Consider the following 19,640-nt stretch of genomic DNA (forward strand, 5'->3'; position numbering starts at 1 on the left):
GTGAAACTCTCCAGATGGCTGGGAGTTAGTGTTGGAAATGGCAGGACTATCATACGTTGAAAGACTGGAGCAACTAGGCTTGTATACACTGGAATTTAGAAGGATGAGAGGAGATCTTATCGAAACGTATAAGATTATTTAGGGATTATTAAGGGGTTGGACATGTTAGAGGCAGGAAATATGTTCCCAATGTTGGGGGAGTCCAGAACAAGGGGCCACAGTTTAAGAATAAGGGGTAGGCCATTTAGAACTGAGATGAGGAAAAACCTTTTCAGTCAGAGAGTTGTGAATCTGTGGAATTCTCTGCCTCAGAAGGCAGTGGAGGCCAATTCTCTGAATGCATTCAAGAGAGAGCTAGATAGAGCTCTTAAGGATAGTGGAGTCAGGGGGTATGGGGAGAAGGCAGGAACGGGGTACTGATTGAGAATGATCAGCCATGATCACATTGAATGGCGGTGCTGGCTCGAAGGGCCGAATGGCCTCCTCCTGCACCTATTGTCTATTGTCTATTGTCTAAAAGAAATGGGTGACATTTCGGGTCGAGACCCTTCGTCAGACTCTCAGTCTCAAGAAAGGTCTTGAGCCAAAATGTCACCCATTCCTTCTCTCCAGAGATGCTGCCTGTCCCGCTGAGTTACTCCAGCATTTTGTGTCTATCTTTGGTGTGAACCAGCATCTGCAGTTCCTTCCTACACATATTGAGAATAAAAGTTGGGAGGTCATGTTGCAGTTATACAAGACGTTGGTGAGGTTGCATTTAGAGTATTGTGTTCAGTTCTGGGAATCATGTTATCAGAAAGATGTTGTCGAGCTGGAAAAGGTGCAGAGAAGATTTACGAGGATGTTTTAATAGATAGACAATAGGTGCAGGAGTAGGCCATTCAGCCCTTCGAGCCAGCACCGCCATTCAATGCGATCATGGCTGATCACTCTCAATCAGTACCCCGTTCCTGCCTTCTCCCCATACCCCCTCACTCCACTATCCTTAAGAGCTCTATCCAGCTCTCTCTTGAAAGCATCCAACGAACTGGCCTCCACTGCCTTCTGAGGCAGAGAATTCCACACCTTCACCACTCTCTGACTGAAAAAGTTCTTCCTCATCTCCGTTCTAAATGGCCTACCCCTTATTCTTAAACTGTGGCCCCTTGTTCTGGACTCCCCCAACATTGGGAACATGTTTCCTGCCGTTAATGTGTCCAATCCCCTAATTATCTTATATGTTTCAATAAGATCCCCCCTCATCCTTCTAAATTCCAGTGTATACAAGCCCAATCGCTCCAACCTTTCAACATACGACAGTCCCACCATTCCGGGAATTAACCTCGTGAACCTACGCTGCACGCCCTCCATAGCAAGAATATCCTTTCTCAAATTTGGAGACCAAAACATGCCCACAGTACTCCAGGTGCGGTCTCACCAGGGCCCGGTACAACTGTAGAAGGACCTCTTTGCTCCTATACTCAACTCCTCTTGTTACGAAGGCCAACATTCCATTGGCTTTCTTCACTGCCTGCTGTACCTGCATGCTTCCTTTCATTGACTGATGCACTAGGACACCCAGATCTCGTTGAACTCCCCCTCCTCCTAACTTGACACCATTCAGATAATAATCTGCCTTTCTATTCTTACTTCCAAAGTGAATAACCTTACACTTATCTACATTAAACTGCATCTGCCATGTATCCGCCCACTCACACAACCTGTCCAAGTCACCCTGCAGCCTTATTGCATCTTCCTCACAATTCACACTACCCCCCAGCTTAGTATCATCTGCAAATTTGCTAATGGTACTGTTGCCAGGACTCGAGGGTCTGAGCTATTGGGAGAGGTTGAGTAGGCTGGGACTCTATTCCTTGGAGTGCAGGAGGATGAGGGGTGATCTTATAGAGGTGTGTAAAATTATGAGAGGGAATAGAGTCTCTTGCCCAGAGTAGGGGAATCAAGAACCAGAGGACAGTTTTAAGGTGAGGGGGGGAAAGATTTAATAGGAACCTGAGGGGTAACTTTTTCACACAAAAGGTGGTGGGTGCATGGAAAGAGCTACCGGAGGAGGTAGGTGTTGGCAGTTTATTGCAATGTTTAAGAAACATTTAGACAGGGACATGGATAGGACAGGTTTAGAGGGATACTAGACCAAGTGGACCTGTTGGGGCCAAACCTCTCCTGCATTCGTGCAGCACCCTCTCCTCCCCCCCCCCCCATCCCCCTCCCTCCCCCTCCCCCCCCACCTCCCCCTCCCCACCTCTCCCCCTCCCTCCCTCCCTCCTCCCCCCACTCGATCCCCCTCAACCTCCCTTATACTCCCTCCTCCCCATCCCTCCCTCCTCCCTCCCTCCCTAAGAGATAGATTTAAACTTTAAAATTTCAATACCTCAAAAAATATAACACCGATTTCAATGAAACTTCTTCCATTAGCACCAAAGGAACGAAGGTGAGTAAAGTGGGCCTAGAATTGTCACGCTATCGTGCACCGTTTTGGTTGTAGTTCAGGAACAAACAAACAAACAAACAAACGAGAGTTTTAGTATATAGATACTATATACTAATGTACACTCACCACCGCCACTGGGGTGCATTGGACTGCTGATTCGGGGGCTCATAGGAGCAAAACCACCCACTGTGAGAGTTTTAGTACATAGATGGGCCAAACGTAAGCAGGGGGGACTAGTGTAGATGGGACATGTTGGTCAGTGTGGGCGAGTTGGGCTGAAGGGCCTGTTTCCATGCTGTATCACTCTCTGTATACAAATAAAGTACATGAGTCATGTTGTTTTTAATGCCAAAAGGACAAGTCACAGGGTTAAATATCACAATGCTCCCGGGATACTATGTATCGTTGACCTGTGAATCCCACTTCCTGTTTCCAAGGCTACCAGAAAGAATAAATTCTAATTTTATTTGAAAAGGAAACACGAATGAAGCAAAGGAAATCCTTTGAGGATCAGGAGAATGGATGCGTGAGATTGGAACAGTGTTTAGTTTAGTTTAGAGATACAGTGTGGAAGCAGGCCCTTCAGTCCACCAATTTCTCACAATCCGACAATCACCCCACACACTAACACTATCCTACACACTAGGGACAATTTATAATTTTTACCACAGCCAATTAACCCACAAACCTGTACGTCTTTGGAGTGTGGGCAGAAACCGGAGCACCTGGAGAAAACCCACGCAGGTCACGGGGAGAACGTACAAACTCCGTACAGACAGCGCCCGTAGTCAGGATCGAACCCGGGTCTCTGGCGCTGTGAGGCAGCAACTCTACCGCTGCGCCACCGTGACAATGGTGTCAGGGTAACGGAGGCACAGGGGCGGCACGGTGGCGCAGCGGTAGAGTTGCTGCCTTACAGCGAATGCAGCGCCGGAGACTCAGGTTCGATCCTGACTACGGGCGCCGTCTGTACGGAGTTTGTACGTTCTCCCCGTGACCTGCGTGGGTTTTCTCCGGGGATCGCTGGGCGGCGCAGACCCGGTGGGCCGAAGGGCCTGTTTCTTTGCTGTATCTCTAAATCTAAATCTAAATCTAAAAGTTGAGCCGTCCAAGATAGACACAAAATGCTGGAATAACTCAGCGGGACAGGCAGCATCTCTGGAGAAAATAAATAGCAGACGTTTCGGGTCGAGACCCTTCTGCAGAACGAGTTAATGACACATTAACTTTCTCTCGCCACAGATGCTGACTGACCAGCTGAGTATTTGCATCATCATCTTCTGATGAAACAACAGTTTTCTAGCACCTGCAGTTTTTTTCTCATTTGCAACAATTTAATAAGCTCTTGACATTAATTATTTTTGAAAAGAGATGATTTTCAACTCCATACCTTGGAATGACTGTGGGATAAGCTCGAGGACAGCACCGTCTAGAATGGCTTTTGTGACTAAATCACCTTTTTTTTAGAGATACAGCGCGGAAACAGGCCCTTCGGCCCACCAGGTCTGCGCCGACCAGCGATCCCCGAACACAAACACTATCCTACACCCACTGGAGACAATTTCTACATTTACCAAGCCAATTAACCTACAAACCTGCACGTCTTTGGAGTGTGGGAGGAAACCGAAGATCTCGGAGAAAACCCACGCAGGTCACGGGGAGAACGTAGTCGGGATCGAACCCGGGTCTCCGGCGCTGCATTCGCTGTAAGGCGGCAATTCTACCGCTGCACCACCGTGACCGCCCTTTCACAACTACAGAATATCCCAAACCAATCGGCACAAACAAAAAATATTTTGCTACACTGCTAAGAACTATATTGTGCTCTCTGTATTTTTCTGCACTGGCACTATCCTACACACTAGGCACAATTTACAATTATAGGGAAGCCATTTAACCTACAAACATGTACGTCTTTGGAGTGTGGGAGGAAACCAGAGCACCCAGAGAAAACCCACGCGGTCACAGGGAGAACGTACAAACTCCGTGCAGACAGCACCTGTAGTCAGGATCGAACCCGGGGCTTTGGTGCTGTGAGGCAGCAACTCTACCGCTGCGCCATCGTGCCGCCCCATCCAACGCAAAGCTGTTTTGGGTCACGTGACAATAACAGACCGAAACCTAAACAACATTTTTTTGAAAAGTCCAAATCTGTAGGAAAAATGTTCCCAATGTTGGGCGAGTCCAGAACCAGGGGCCACGCAGTCTAAGAATAAAGGGGAGGCCTTTTAAAACCGAGGTGAGAGGAAACTTTTTCACCCAGAGAGTTGTGAATTTGTGGAATTCTCTGCCACAGAGGGCAGTGGAGGCCAAATCACTGGATGGATTTAAGAGAGAGTTAGATAGAGCTCTAGGGGCTAGTGGAATCAAGGGATACGGGGAGAAGGCAGGCACGGGCTACTGATTGTGGATGTTCAGCCATGATCACAATGAATGGCGGTGCTGGCTCGAAGGGCCAAATGGCCTCCTCCTGTACATATTTTCTTTGTTTCTATGTTTCAATGTTAACTGTAGTATGTTCTACTGAGCTGGTCTACTAGTGTAAAAGCTTTCCTTAATGCCAAGCTAAGCAGCTTGCGAGAGGATTTGTTTATTAATAGAAATAATGGTTTAAAAAAATCCCATGTTGGGAGAGTTCCAGATTGAAGCAGGGGCGGAACAGATGTTTGAGGACCTCAGTGACATCTCATCATTTAACAGGAACAGAGGGATCCCAACAACACAATGAGATCAAAATCTTGTGGAATGTCTAACTTAGGCCAAAGGCTTCCAAGTAGCCCCGGGAGGAAGTCCCGATTTAGTACAAAAGCCCATCCTTACCTTGACCTGCGCATTTTTTTCTTGGCAGGTCTTTCATTAAAAGGGGAATATTTAACAAAGGACAAGACTCATCGACTCCCATTCCCGGAAAACACTGCCGATGCTGGAAAGAGTCCGTGTAGTGCAGAGCGGAGCCAGGAAAAAGTGGGAGATCAACAGAAAGAAACTACCCAGGGAAGGGTTGAATCATGGGAGCGAACACACGAGATGGCCACTCTGGACAGTCTGAGCCAGCTCATTGAATGAATTGGTAAACCCATCCCAACCCTATTCCCACTCCCCCCAAGAAAAGACGCAAAGTGCTGGAGTACCTCAGCCGGTCAGTCAGCATCTCTGAAAAAGGGTCGAAACGTCACCCATTCCTTTTCTCCAGAGATGCTGCCTGACCCACTGAGTTACTCCAGCACTTTGTGTGTTTTTTTTTGTAACCCATCCCCTGCAGTTCCTTGTTTCTACATACCCTCAGGTGACCAATGACAGGTCTGAAAGAAACTGCTTCCACCACCCTTTTTCCTGATCTTCCCTGAGTTTCATCTGCCAGATACCTTCACAGAGACATACAGCTAGAGCCCTTGAACCGACTGACTCCTTGCCAACCATCAGACCTCCATCTACAGTCGGTGTACACCATTAGGGTTGCCAACTGTCCTGTATTAGCCGGGACATCCCGTATATTGGGCTAAATTGGTTTGTCCCGTACGGAACCGCCCTTGTCCCGTATTAGGCCTGAGGGGCACTGTAGGCCCGGACTCTGTAGGCCCGGACACTATAGGCCTGGGGGCCGCTGCAGGCCTGGACAGTGTAGGCCCGGAGGTTGCATAGCAACCCGCCTCCCGGCCCGGGCGGCCGCCATTGGTGGAGTGGGAGCACATGACCGCTGGCTGGGTGAGGTCATGTGGAACGCGGGGCGGTGACGTCACCCTTTGTCCCTTATTTGGCAATGAGAAAGATGGCAACCCTATACACCGATTCTATTTCATTCTCCACACATCAACAGTAAGCCCATCACCCCTTCTATCTCGGCTGTAGCCATGTAAATGGCTGTATAAATTTGCTACTAATTAATTTTTGGGCAAGAACTGAGGCAAGCCAAATGAAATGCAGTTTTAAATAAGGCAGGGTTTTCATCTTCTTCAGTACTTTGAACATGTTTTCAATTCATTCTCCTGTTAATCTTAGATAGACACAATAAGCTGGAGTAACTCAGCGGGACAGGCAGCATCTCTGGAGAGAAGGAATATGTGACATTTCGGGTCGAGACCCTTCTTCAGAACCTGTTAATCTTTCCTGCCGTAAGGAGAACAAGTCCAGATAAGTCACATTATTCCCTTTATCATGTCCATGTACACTAGGGTTGCCAACTTCCTCACTCCCAAATAAGGGACAAGGTGACATCACCACCCCGCGCCCTACGTGACCTCACCCAGCCAGCGGCCACGTGCTCCCTTTCTACCAATGGTGGCCGCCTGGGCCGGGAGGCGGGTTCTACGCAACCTCAGTTAGGCGACCAGACTCGGCCCCGCTCCCCGAACACACTCCGTTAGCCTGCACTTCCCGGGACTGCTGCGGCCCCCGGGCTACAGTGTCCGGGCCTGCAGTGTCCGGGCCTACAATGTCCGGGCTACAGTGTCCGGGCCTACAGTGTCCGGGCCTACAGTGTCTGGCCCTGCAGTGTCTCGGCCTACAATGTCCGGGCCTGCAGTGTCCGGGCCTACAATGTCCGGGCTACAGTGTCCGGGCCTACAGTGTCCGGGCCTACAGTGTCTGGCCCTGCAGTGTCTCGGCCTACAATGTCCGGGCTACAGTGTCCGGGCCTACAGTGTCCGGGCCTACAGTGTCCGGGCCTACAATGTCAGGGCTACAGTGTCCGGGCCTACAGTGTCCAGGCCTACAGTGTCCGGGCCTACAACGCCGTCCGGGCCTAATACGGGACAATGCCGGTCCCTGACTATAAACTAAATGGAACTGAATTTCTAAACATCTAACGTGTGGGAAAGAACTGCTGAACTGTGGGACAAGGTTAGAAGCACAGCCCAACAAAGAGTCAACAGCTCAGAAGGATAAAAACATTGGAAACTTCCTATCGCCACGCATAAAATGCTGGAAATGTTCAACTGCCTGCGCTCTGGGATTAATTACAGAAAGCAAAGCATTTCCTCACTTCTGCTGGAGTGAAATGATTACTTAATGTGAACAAAACACTTTCCCAACATATTTCTAACAAAGTAAACAATCGAAGTTTTCCAACAAATTGCAAGAACTGCCTGCTCATCATGTTTAGGAAAGAAAACTGCGGATGCTGGTTTCAATCGAAGGTAGACACTAAATGCTGGAGTAACTCAGCGGGTCAGGCAGCATCTCTGGAGAGAAAGAATGGGTGACTTTAACTTTGACGATCAGGGGTAATCAGGGGTCACCCATTCCTTCTCTCCAGAGATGCTGCCTGACCCGCTGAGTTACTCCAGCATTTTGTGTCTGCCTGCTCATTAAATGAAAATAAACATTCGCTTTAATTCTATCCCTCCAGTTCTCACATTGAGGTTTGGGAGAGGACGTAGAACAGTACAGCACAGGAACAGGCCCTTCGGCCCGCACTGTCCATGCAAAACATAATGCCAGCTTAAACTAATCTCCGCTGCCTGCACGTGATTCCCATCCCTCCATTCTCTGCATATCCATTGCTGTAGAAGCCATATGTGTTTGTATATATCTGTTTAGCATATTATATTATTTTGTATCTTGCTGTGTTATTTTTTGGACACTGGGGGCGTTGTAGTGAGATGAAGACATATATGGGCATAATAGACTGGGAGGAGCTAGAATTAGAAGTATATCTGGGGTTGCCGAGACAGGAGGGGGCAGACATGGAGGAGATTGGTGAGGATATAATTCCTCAGACCGATGACGAGAGAAAACCTTGGAGAGATACAGATCTGTTTGTATTACTACTTCAATAAACAACTAATTAAACAGAAACGTCTTGAAGATCTCTCTGTTGTTGGATTTTGTGAAGATCGATCACTCCACTCTTTGTGAAGTGGTGACAATGGGAGAGGACTTTATTGAAAGGACTGAAGTTGCCCCTACAATTGCCTTTCCAAATCTCTTAAATCGCACTGCTTAATGGCGGCACGGTGGCGCGGCGGTAGAGTTGCTGCCTCAGAGCACCAGAGACCCAGGTTCGATCCTGGCCATGGGTGCTGTCTGTATGGAGTTTGTACGTTCTCCCCGTGACCCGCGTGGGTTTTCTCCGGGATCTCCAGTTTCCTCCCACACTCCAAAGATGTACAGGTTTGTAGGTTAATTGGCTTGGTATAAATGTAAAATTGTCCCCAGCATGCAGCATAGCATTAGTCTGCGGGGATCGCTGGTCGGTGTGGACTCAGTGGGCTGAATGGCCTGTTTCCATGCTGTATCTTTAAACTAAACTAAACTAAACTAAACTAACCCACCTCCAATACCACTCCTGGCAGCATGTTCCAGGCTCCCACCACTCTCTGTATAAATAACTTGCCCCATACTGCTCTAAATTTTCCCCCTCTCACCTTAAAACTCTACCCTCTAGTCTTTGATATTTCCACCTTGGGAGAAATGTCTGACTGTCTATGCCTCTCATAATTTTATATACTTACCAGACCAAGTGGACCCATTGGACCCAAACCTCTCCTGGGCGCAGCACCCTCTCCTCCCCCCACCTCCCCCCCCCTCCCCCTCCCCATCCCCCCCCCCCCCCTCCCTCCCTAGGAGATAGATTTAAACTTTTAATCTAAAATGTGAATAACTTTTTAAATATAACACCGATTTTAATGAAACTTCTTTCATTAGCACCAAAGGGACGACGGTGAGTAAGGTGGGCCTAAAATTGTCGTGCTATCGTGTACCGTTTTGGCTGTAGTTCAGGAACAAATAAACAAACGAGAGTTTTAGTATATAGATTCTTCCAGCATGTGGAACCCCCGTACTGAGCCAATCAGTCTGCCCTGACTGTCTACTCTATCTATGTTTCTCTTAATTTTATATACTTCTACCAGGTATTCCCTCAGCCTCTGATACTCTACAGAAAACAAGTTTGTCCAACCACTCCTTATAGCTGCCTGATGTCTGAAGAAGGGTCTCAAGCCGAAACGTCACCCATTCCTTCTCTCCAGAGATGCTGCCTGTCCCGCTGAGTTACTCCAGTATTTTGTGTCCATCTTCAGTTTAAACCAGCATCTGCAGTTCCTTCCTAAACATTCTCCTTACAGTAATTAGGGTCGCCAACTGTCCCATATTAGCCGGGACATCTCGTATTTTGGGCTAAATTAGTTTGTCCCATAGTAGGGTTGTCAACTTCCTCACTCCCAAATAAGGGACAAAGGGTGACGTCACCGCCCCCGCGCCCCACGTGACCTCACCCAGCCAGCGGCCACGTGCTCCCGCTCCACCAATGGCGGCCGCCCGACTGGGCGGCCGCCCGACTGGGCGGCCGCCATTGGTGGAGCGGGAGCGCGTGGCCGCTGGCTGGGTGAGGTCACGTGGGGCGCAGGACGGTGACGTTACCTTGTCCCGTATTTGGGAGTGAGGAAGTTGGCAACCTTATAGCTAATACACTCTTAATCCAGGCCACCATCTGGTAAAACTCTTCTGCACCTCCTGCCTCTTAGAGACAGAACATTTAACCCCAGCGCTCCCTGCTCCATTTCCCCTTGAATCCTTTAGTGAATAAAACTCTATTAACCTCCAAGTTCAAATTTATTTTTTGAACAAATGTCAATTATCCTTGAAGTAGTGCGTTTTGAACTTCTGTCACCTGTTAGAGGTGCCAGTTAACCCCACTCAAAGAGGTTTCTTCCCGATGATAGACATGAAATGCTGGAGTAACTCAGCGGGTCAGACAGCATCTCGGGAGAGAAGGAATGGGTGACGTTTCGGGTCGAGGCCCTTCTTCACACTGTTTCAGGCTGATTACCCCTCATCGTCAAAGTTAACGTCACCCATCCCTTCTCTCCCGAGATGCTGCCTGACCCGCTGAGTTACTCCAGCATTTTGTGTCTACCTTCGATTTAAACCAGCACCTGCAGTTTTTTTCCCTACTCATTCCCGATGTTTACCTTATCATGTGTATTAGTCCTAGAGTCAACAGCGTGGTGGAAACAGGCCCTTCGGCCCCACTGCTCCATGCCGACCAGGATGCCGCATCTAAGCTAATCCCATTTTCCTGCATTTGGCCCATGTCCCTCCAAATTGCTCCTATCCGTAAACTTTGATTACATAAAAACATATCCTCTTCACAAGATTGTTGCCAGGACTCGAGGGTCTGAGCTGTAGGGAGAGCTTGAGCAGGCTGGGAGTCTATTCCTTGGAGGCTGAGGGGTGATCTTATAGAGTTGTACAAAATCATGAGAGGAATAAATCGGGTGGACGCACTGAGTCTCTTGCCCAGAGTAGGGGAATCGACGACCAGAGGACATAGGTTTAAGGCGAGGGGGCAAAAATTTAATAGGAAGCTGAGGGGTATCTTTTTCACACAAAGGGTGGTGGGTGTATGGAACGAGCTGTCGGAGGTGGTACTTGAGGCTGGGACTATCACAACGTTTAAGAAACATTTAGTCAGGTACATGGATAGGACAGGTTTAGAGGGATATGGGCCAAATGCAGGCAGGTGGGACTAGTATAGATGGGACATGTTGGTTGGTGTGGGCAAGTTGGACCGAAGGGCCTATTTCCACGCTGTATCACTCCATGAATCTATGACCACCTCCCTCCTAGTTCTTTTGCTTATTGCTTTAAATCTGTGATCTCAATTCCTGACCGCCCTGGCGGTAGAAACAGTTTCCTCTAGTTTATTCTATCTAAACCTTTCAGGGAAAATACAATGGCCAAAAACTCCACCCGTGTGCGTGTGAATACTCATGAATGTTTAAAGATCTGTTCTCATTTATTACAATACAAGATATTGGCAGCTGATTACACGATAATTTACCAGACATCTTTAAGCAACAGTTAACTTAACAGAATTTTCACAGAAAATCGTGTCGATTGAGTTTCTAACAATGTATTTACAGTATTAAAATCATTACACGTGCACCTAGAATGGAAAGAGTTAAAAGCATTGAGTATGGACAGGTGTGGAGATACAGAAAGCTTCATTTTAATCAGCTGGTTAACATCTGAGTTTACACTTTTATTTAGAGCATGGCGCCAGGTTCTAAATGATTAACAACACCCTCTCCATCCCAACACATGGTCACAGAGTCGTTTACATTGTGGTGGTGTGGAATTAGGGGTGCCAACTATCTCACTCCCAAATAAGGGACAAAGGGTGACGTCACCGCCCCGCGCCCCACGTGACCTCACCCAGCCAGCGGCCACGCGCTCCCGCTCCACCAATGGCGGCCGCTGGCTGGGTGAGGTCACGTGGGTCGCGGGGCGGTGACGTCGCCTTGTCCCGTATTTGGGAGTGAGGTAGTTGGCAACCCTAGTTACTAAGCCCCATAATGCTGGAGTAACTCAGCGGGTCAGGCAGCATTTCTGGAGAGAAGGAACGGGTGACGTTTCGGGTCGAGACCTTTCTTCAGACCCATCCCGGTGGTGTGTGTTCTCTGGCTGCCATTCCAGTGCGTGCAAGGTTAACCGCTTAAACTTTGTTCCCACTGAACGATTAACTTGGCAAGATCACACTGCTATGGGATTTTCCGTACAGCCTGATGCGTTCTGCTTTGGTAAGAGAGTCAGCAAGTCTGTGCCAATTCCTGACCTGCTGGCGATCTATCTTATTTAACCCCAGAACCACTGCCGAGGTTAAAACACTGTCACACCCACCACTGCTGTACTGAGTGGTACAGGCGGCAGAGAGGGAGAGAGAGTGAGGGCAAACACCAGGGAGAGACACAGCCCGATAGATGGAAGCAACACAGGGGAATGGGGTGTCACGGGTCATGGGGAGAAGGCAGGAGAATGGGATTAGGAGGCAGAGATAGAATGGAACGGGCCGAATGGTCCACTTGTGCCCCCATGTCATGAACTTATCTGCAGTTTCTTGTGGGTGAGGGGGGGGGGCCTCATTGAAACTTACCGAACAGTGCAAGGCCTGGATAGAGTGGAAGAGGAGAGGATGTTTCCACTAGTGGGAGAGTCTGGGACCAGAGGTTATAAAATCCCAAGATCATTAGTGGAGACCAAGTCAGTGGATGTATTCTTTGCCACAGGCGGCTGTGGAGGCCAAGTCAGTGGATATTTTTTAAGGCAGAGATAGATAGATTCTTGATTAGTGCGGGTGTCAGAGGTTATGGGGAGAAAGCAGGAGAATGGGGCTAGGAGGGAGAGATAGATCAGCCACAATTGAATGGCGGAGTACACTTGATGGGCCGAATGGCCTAATTCTGCTCCTATCCCGTATGACCAGTCAGAGAGTTGTGAATCTGTGGAATTCTCTGCCTCAGCAGGCAGTGGCGGCCAATTCTCTGAATGCATTCAAGAGAGAGCTAGATAGTGCTCTTAAGGATAGCGGAGTCAGGGGGTATGGGGAGAAGGCAGGAACGGGGTACTGATTGAGAATGATCAGCCATGATCACATTGAATGGTGGTGCTGACTCGAAGGGCCGAATGGCCTCCTCCTGCACCTATTGTCTATTGTCTATTGACCTTATGCACTATTTGATTCCAACACCACTTCATCCCGAGAACTTCAACAATAGATCTTTCAAGGTTATCCCCTTCAGAAATTGTACACTATTCACATAATCGCCACACATTGTGCAACTATCACTTCTTAAGAAATGGCATTCAGTTTAAAAAGTACAACAAAGTAATTTTTTTAAATGTTTGGTATATAAACAAAAGAGATTAAATTCCATTCCTCAAGAGAGCTGATCAGCCTCAGCCTCTTGTGCTTGTTAAGTTAGACCCTGCATTCCTCGCATAGCAATGGGAAGTCTGTGCTGTCAGCCCCACTCAGTTGATTAATGCACCATCATTAAAACAAGGGAGAGTCAACAAAGCAACAGACCTTCACTCTTCCATCTCACAACCAGTGATAGCTCAGTCTGAAGAGGGGTCTCGACCCAAAATGTCACCTATTCCTTCTCTCCAGAGATGCTGCCCGTCCGGTTAATTTACTCCAGCATTCTGTGTGTATCTTCAGTGATAGTTCTATAAGAAAATAAACTGCAGATGCTGGTACAAATCGAAGGTGTTTATTCACAAAATGCTGGAGTAACTCAGCAGGTCAGGTAGCATCTCGGGAGAGAAGGAATGGGCGACGTTTCGGGTCTGAAGAAGGGTCTCGACCCGAAACGTCGCCCATTCCTTCTCTCCCGAGATGCTGCCTGACCTGCTGAGTTACTCCAGCGTTTTGTGAATAAATTCCTTCAGTGATAGTTCTGGTCTTGTGCAAAACACAAAATGCTGGTGGAACTCGGTTGGGTCAGGCTAGGCAGCAGCAGCCGTGGAGGGAATGGACAATGTTTCCAGTCCGGACGCTCTTTCAAACCCATCGCAGTATGGAGAAGAGTCCCAACCCAAAACGTCGTCTTCCCGTTCCTTCCACAAATACCGTCAGACCCGCTGAGTTCCTCCAGCACCGCGTCTTGCTAAAGATTCCAGCGTCTTGATCAGTACGGGTGTCAGGAATTAAGGGGAGAAGGCAAGAGAATGGGGTTGAGTGGGGAAGATAGATCAGGCAGCCATGATTGAATGGCGGAGTAGACTCGATGGGCCGAATGAGCTAATTCTGCTCCTATAATTTATGAACTAATCTGCCGTTTTTGTCTTCACTTACTCAAGAGTCAAGATCAAGAGTCAAGAGTGTTTTATTGTCATATGTCCCAGATAGGACAATGACATTCTTAAATACTCAGGACAATGCGTGGGTTGGCCTGATTTGGCGGCCAAAGTAACTGAGCTGACCTTCACACTGAAATTGGGCATATCCTCCCAGGGAAGCAAGCAGTCACAAAAACAGATCCCTTCCCTATCCTTATCGAACTTCCAAAGATAACATTGTGAGTAATGAGAGGAGACAGGGAGCTGGCCATGTGAAAGATGCAGTCTGTGGAACAGAGATGAGCGGTCCAAAACTTCACCCTTTCCACAGTGTTGCAGTCTCACCCTCAAAGACATACAGGTTTGTAGGTCAATTTGGCTTCAGTATGTTATAAGATTGTCCTTAGTGTTTGTAGGTTAGTGTACGGAGTGATCGCTCATCGGCATGGGCCAAAAGAGCTAGATACTCTTAAGGATAGCGGAGTCAGGGGGTATGGGGAGAAGGCAGGAACAGGGTACTGATTAAGAATGATCAGCCATGATCACATTGAATGGCGGTGCTGGCTCGAAGGGCCGAATGGCCTACTCCTGCACCTATTGTCTATTGTCTATAAAAGGGCCTGTTTCCGTGCTGTCTCTAAAGTCTAATAGTCTAATGAAAGTTGACTCCAACTTTACAAGTTGATGTTGGATCAGGCGACCAAAAGCTCAGGAGGATAAATTTTAATGGTGGAGGGGAAGAGCTTATTCTGAACTGGGTCCAAAACAGTTGAAGGCACAACCACTAAAGGTGGAACAAACAAAAGCAGATGCAGAAGGGGACTAAAATGGATGAGAGCTATGATATTGTAGGATTCTGGTTCTGAAGACTGCTGTAGAGTCTGTGAGACTCACAATGCTGGAGTAACTCAGTGGGACAGGCAGCATCTCTGGATAGAAGGAATGGGTGACGTTTGGGGTCGAGACCCTTCTTCAGACTTCTTCAGAAGAAAGGTCTCACCCAATCCTTCTCTCCAGAGATGCTGCCTGCCCGGCTGAGTTACTCCAGCATTTTGTGTCTATCTTCAGTGTAAACCAGCATCTGCTGTTCCTTCCCACACAGAGTCTGGGAGGATGAGTTGGTCTGCAGGTAAGAGAATTGCCCAGCTGATAACCAGCCTTGCTGATTGTAAAGGTATTTTTAGTTCTGGGATTATCAATCACCAGCGATGTTTATCAGGAACCTGCTGAGTTCTAATGCACACCCAAATGGTTCATTAGTAATTCCAGCCATCTTTCCATGCATCTTTAATTCTGCTTCAGTATCCAATCCTGCATACTTTCTACCATCTAAGTTCACAAAATTAAGCATTACTAGTTCCGCGAAATCCTCGTATCATCCTTTGAAAGCAGTTCAGTGAATGAAAAGCAACAAAACGATATATTGTTCAATTAAACTTTGCAAGGCTCTCTACTCCAACATGGATGGAGTGCCAGTTTAGAAAGAGATAATACATTCATGAGTACATAAAAGCTGGAAGCGTCTAAGTTTGTTCTCTGATGGAACATGCAGGAAGGAGTTTCTTGGTCCATCACTAGTAAATACCAGGATTCTGTTTGCCAGATTTGCATTCTCATCTTCTTTCGTTTAGCACCTTTCACCGTTGGACACACTGAACAAAGTCGCTTGGCTTTCTTGTTCTCATTCAGTGCAGCTTGTACCCATCCATAATTCGGAGAACGTCATCCAGTATTGAGGGCCCCAAGTCCAGGTCCAAGCCAAGGGACGATTCCGAGCCGCTGATGTAGGAGTCAGAAGGGAAGGGGCTGCCGTTGTTGAGGGACATCTCGCTGTTGAAGATCAAGGCCCTCTTCCTGTCCAGCTGCCCAATGCCAATGACTGAGCACTCCGAGGAGGTGCGCGACGCTGCGGACAGGGAGACGGATGAGCCAACCTTCTTGTCGAGCTTGGCCATGCTGGACCTCTCTTGGTGGTTGTGGAAGCACTCTGTGGTGCAGCTGACCGACATGGACCTCTGGCCGGGCCCTTCCTCCAGGTGCAGCCTGGGGGGCTTTGGCGGAGCTTGCTCTTGGTCTTGGGCCTCGTGGGTGTCGCTGAACACTGGGAGGGAGACGGCGTTCTTCAGCAGGGTGGGGTACCCCGCCGCCCCGTTGTTGAAGGGCCGCTCGTAGCCGTACACGCCGCCCAGTCCCTTCTCGGTGCTTTTCGAGGTCGGCCGCCCGTTGATGTTCGGGAGGAGGTCGTACTTGCCCTGCAGGAAGGAGATGTCCCCGAACATATCGCCCTCCCCGGCCCTCCCAATGTGGGCGCTGTGCCGGAAGTCACCCAAAGGAGGGCTGATCATGTCCCCCGACAGAACATCGCGCAGTCTCTGCTTCTTGCCCCGCTTGGGCGTTGATGTCTTTAGATACATGGGCGTCTTTGCAGGCATGTTGCAGCAACTGGGCCACAACAGAGGAGCCTTAAAAACGGGGATGAGTTCCTGGTCTCTCTTCAGTGCCAGGTCCTGGTTGATTAAGGCCTTCAGTTCTACTCAGAGATGGTCCTGACTTTAAAAGCACTTCCGCCGGCCCTGGTTATGCCTGATGTGAACGGTAAACACCAACACTGTACGATGCGTCACCTCGTATGCTTCACAGCCTAGAAACACACAAGCAAGGCAGGTTTTCAGTGTTAATTAAAGTAATCTTACGCACACAGTTAGACGGACATGCTTCAACCTTTCGATGGTAAACGGCATTATGATTTCAAATCATATTTTTGTTTTATTTGAGTTTTGAGAGAGAGAAGGGAAGAGGGAGAGGGGGGGAGACAGGGGGGGAGAGGGGTGGAGAGGGCGGGGGGGAGAGAGAGGGGAGGAGAGATGGGGGAGAGAGGGGGGAGAGAGGGAGGAGAGAGGGTGGGGAGAGGGAGGGAGGGAGGGGGAGATGGAGGGGGAGATGGAGGGGGAGGGGGAAAAGGCGGGGGAGAGGGAGGGGGAGAGGAAGGGGGAGGGGGGAGAGAGCTGGAGAGAGAGGGAGAGAGGAGGAGAGAGGGGGAGAGAGAGGGAGAGAGAGAAAGGGGGAAAGGGGGGAAGGGAGATGGAGACGTGAAGAGAGATCCATTTCTCCCCTTCCCCTTCCCATTCCCACACTGACCTTTCTGTCCTGGGTCTTCTCCAATGTCAGAGTGAGGCCACACGCAAATTGGAGGATTTGCACCTCATATCTCACTTGGGCAGTTTACACCCCAGAGGTATGAACACTGACTTGTCTAATTTCAAATAACTCCGGCATTCCCTCCCTCTCACCAGTTCCACTGTCTGCTTTCTTGTTACCCTGTCATTTATCACCTCTTCTCCACCCAACAATGGGCCATAATGGACCACACCCTTCCTGAGGTATCTGTTGCCGGCCCTGTTTTGTTCTGGCTTTCTCTCGCCTCCATTTTCCTCGTTCCCCTTCCCCTTGCTGCCTCACAATGCCAGAGACCCTGGTTCCATCCTGACTACGGGTGCACTGTGTAGGAGTTTAAACGTTCTCCCCGTGACCGTGTGGGTTTTCTCCGGGTGCTCCAGTTTCCTCCCACATTCCAAAGACGTGCAGGGTTGTAGGTTAATTGGCTTCGGCGAAAATTTGTACGTTGTCCCTAGTGTGTAGGATAGTGCTATTGCACGGGGATAGACACAAAATGTTGGCGTGACTCAGCGGCACAGGCAGCATTTCTGCACAGAAGGAATAGGTGACATTTTGGGTCGAGACCCTTCCTCAGACTGAGAGTCAGGGGAGAGAGAGGGAGACACAGAAAAGTTTCACGTGATCAATGTTACCGACGTTAATCCCATAATACATTAATGGCACTACAGATGAACAAATTAGTTAGCAAGAAAACTAAGTCACTCAGGCCCTCAAGTCTGCTATTCCATTTAAAAAAGATCACGGCTGATTGTAACCTCAACTCTGTATTCCTCGCCACCTGAAGTAACCATTAAAGAATCTAAACTACCTCTGCTTCAATGTTCAAAATATTTTAAAACTCTACTTCGACTACTCAAGTCCAGAGTCAAAAATATTTAATTGCCATATGCACCCAATCCAGAACAATTAAATTCTCTAAAGCTGCAGCAATTAAGAATGTATTAATTGTCCAGGTTCTGGTGCCTATAAACATTTGCGACTCTTACATAGAACATAGACATCGAGCACAAAACAGTATAGCACTGGAACAGGCCCTTCAGCCTCAATGTCTGTGCTGAACATGATGCCAACTTAAACTAATCTCCACTGCCTGCATGTGATCCATATCCCTCTATTCCCGGCTTGGACAGAGCGGATGTGGAGAGGATGTTTCCATTGGAGAGTCTAGAACTAGAGGTCATAGCCTCAGAATTAAAGCACGTTCTTTTAGGAAGGAGATGAGGAGGAACTTCTTTAGTCAGAGGGTGGTGAATCAATGGAATTCATTGCCACAGAAGGCTGCGGAGGCCAAGTCAATAGATATTTTTAAGGCAGAAATAGATATATTCCTGATTAGTAAGGGAGTCAGGGGTTATGGTGAGAAGGCATGAGAATGGGGTTGGAAGGGAGAGATAGATCCACAGTGATTGAATGGCGGAGTAGACTTGATGGGCTAAATGGGCTACTGTAATTCTGCTCCTATCACTTATGATCTTATGACCTATGTCTATGTGTCAATGCAACTCAGCCACAAAGTGCTGGAGCAACTCAGCGGGTCAGGCAGCATTTCTGATACAACTATCTAACCCAACAGCCTCTTAAATGCCACTATTGTATCTAGGGTTGCCAACTTCCTCACTCCCAAATACGGGACAAGGTGACGTCACCGTCCCGCGCCCCATGTGACCTCACCCAGCCAGCGGCCAAGTGCTCCCACTCTACCAATGGCGGCTGCCCGGGCTGGGAGGCTGCCATTGGTGGAGCGGGAGCACATGGTCACGTGGGGCGCGGGGCGGTGACGTCGCCCTTTGTCCCTTATTTGCGAGTGAGGAAGTTGGCAACCCTATTAATACGAGACAAGGGCGGTCCCTTATGGGACAAACTAATTTAGCCCAATATACAGGATGTCCCGGTTAATACGGGACAGTTGGCAACCCAAATTGTATCTGCCTCCACCATCACCTCCTGGCAGTGCGTTCCAGGTGCCCACTACTCTCTGTGTACAAAACTCTCCCCTAATGCGGGCAACTAGAACTGTACACAATGCTCCAAATGCAGCCGAACAAAACTCCTAGAAAGCATCGTGAAAGTTGCATAGACTTGCAATCCTCTGAAGGAAAAAATACTTTGCCTCTTATTTCTTATTAGTGACTCCCGGTACCAGATTCCCACACAAGTAAACATTTTCTGCACATCCGCCTTATTAAGACCCATCAGGATCTTACATGTTTCAATCAAGACCCTCCCAAACTCCAGTGGATTTCAATCTGAGTTTATCATGCCTTTCTTCACACAAAAGCTAACCCTTTCACAAGGTTCATTCAGTAAACCATCTCTGTAAACCCATTCAGTAAACGCTCTTCTCTCCTCCTTTAACTACACCGATACTTTAAACTACATAACAACTTAAATGAGAGGGTGGCACATTGGTGTGGTTGGTAGAGCTGCTGCCAAGGGCCTGTTTCCATGTTGCATTTCTGAACCAAACAGG

At 48.5% G+C, this 19,640-nt stretch overlaps 1 protein-coding gene across 3 annotated transcripts in view; it reads right to left on the reverse strand.

Annotated features, from left to right (window-relative positions):
* Positions 1-13,583: 13,583 nt before the first annotated feature.
* The window catches only part of LOC144611674 (cdc42 effector protein 2), a 55,342-nt gene continuing 49,285 nt past the window's right edge, over positions 13,584-19,640 (reverse strand). For all 3 annotated transcript variants that reach the window (XM_078430885.1, XM_078430887.1, XM_078430884.1), the window contains one exon: positions 13,584-16,634. In XM_078430885.1, the coding sequence (XP_078287011.1) occupies positions 15,679-16,425 (747 nt within the window). In that variant the 5' untranslated portion in view covers positions 16,426-16,634 and the 3' untranslated portion in view covers positions 13,584-15,678. The remainder of the gene's footprint in view (positions 16,635-19,640) is intronic.

This window comes from Rhinoraja longicauda, chromosome 41 (genome assembly GCF_053455715.1).
Source record: "Rhinoraja longicauda isolate Sanriku21f chromosome 41, sRhiLon1.1, whole genome shotgun sequence".
Taxonomy (NCBI): Eukaryota; Metazoa; Chordata; class Chondrichthyes; order Rajiformes; family Arhynchobatidae; genus Rhinoraja; species Rhinoraja longicauda.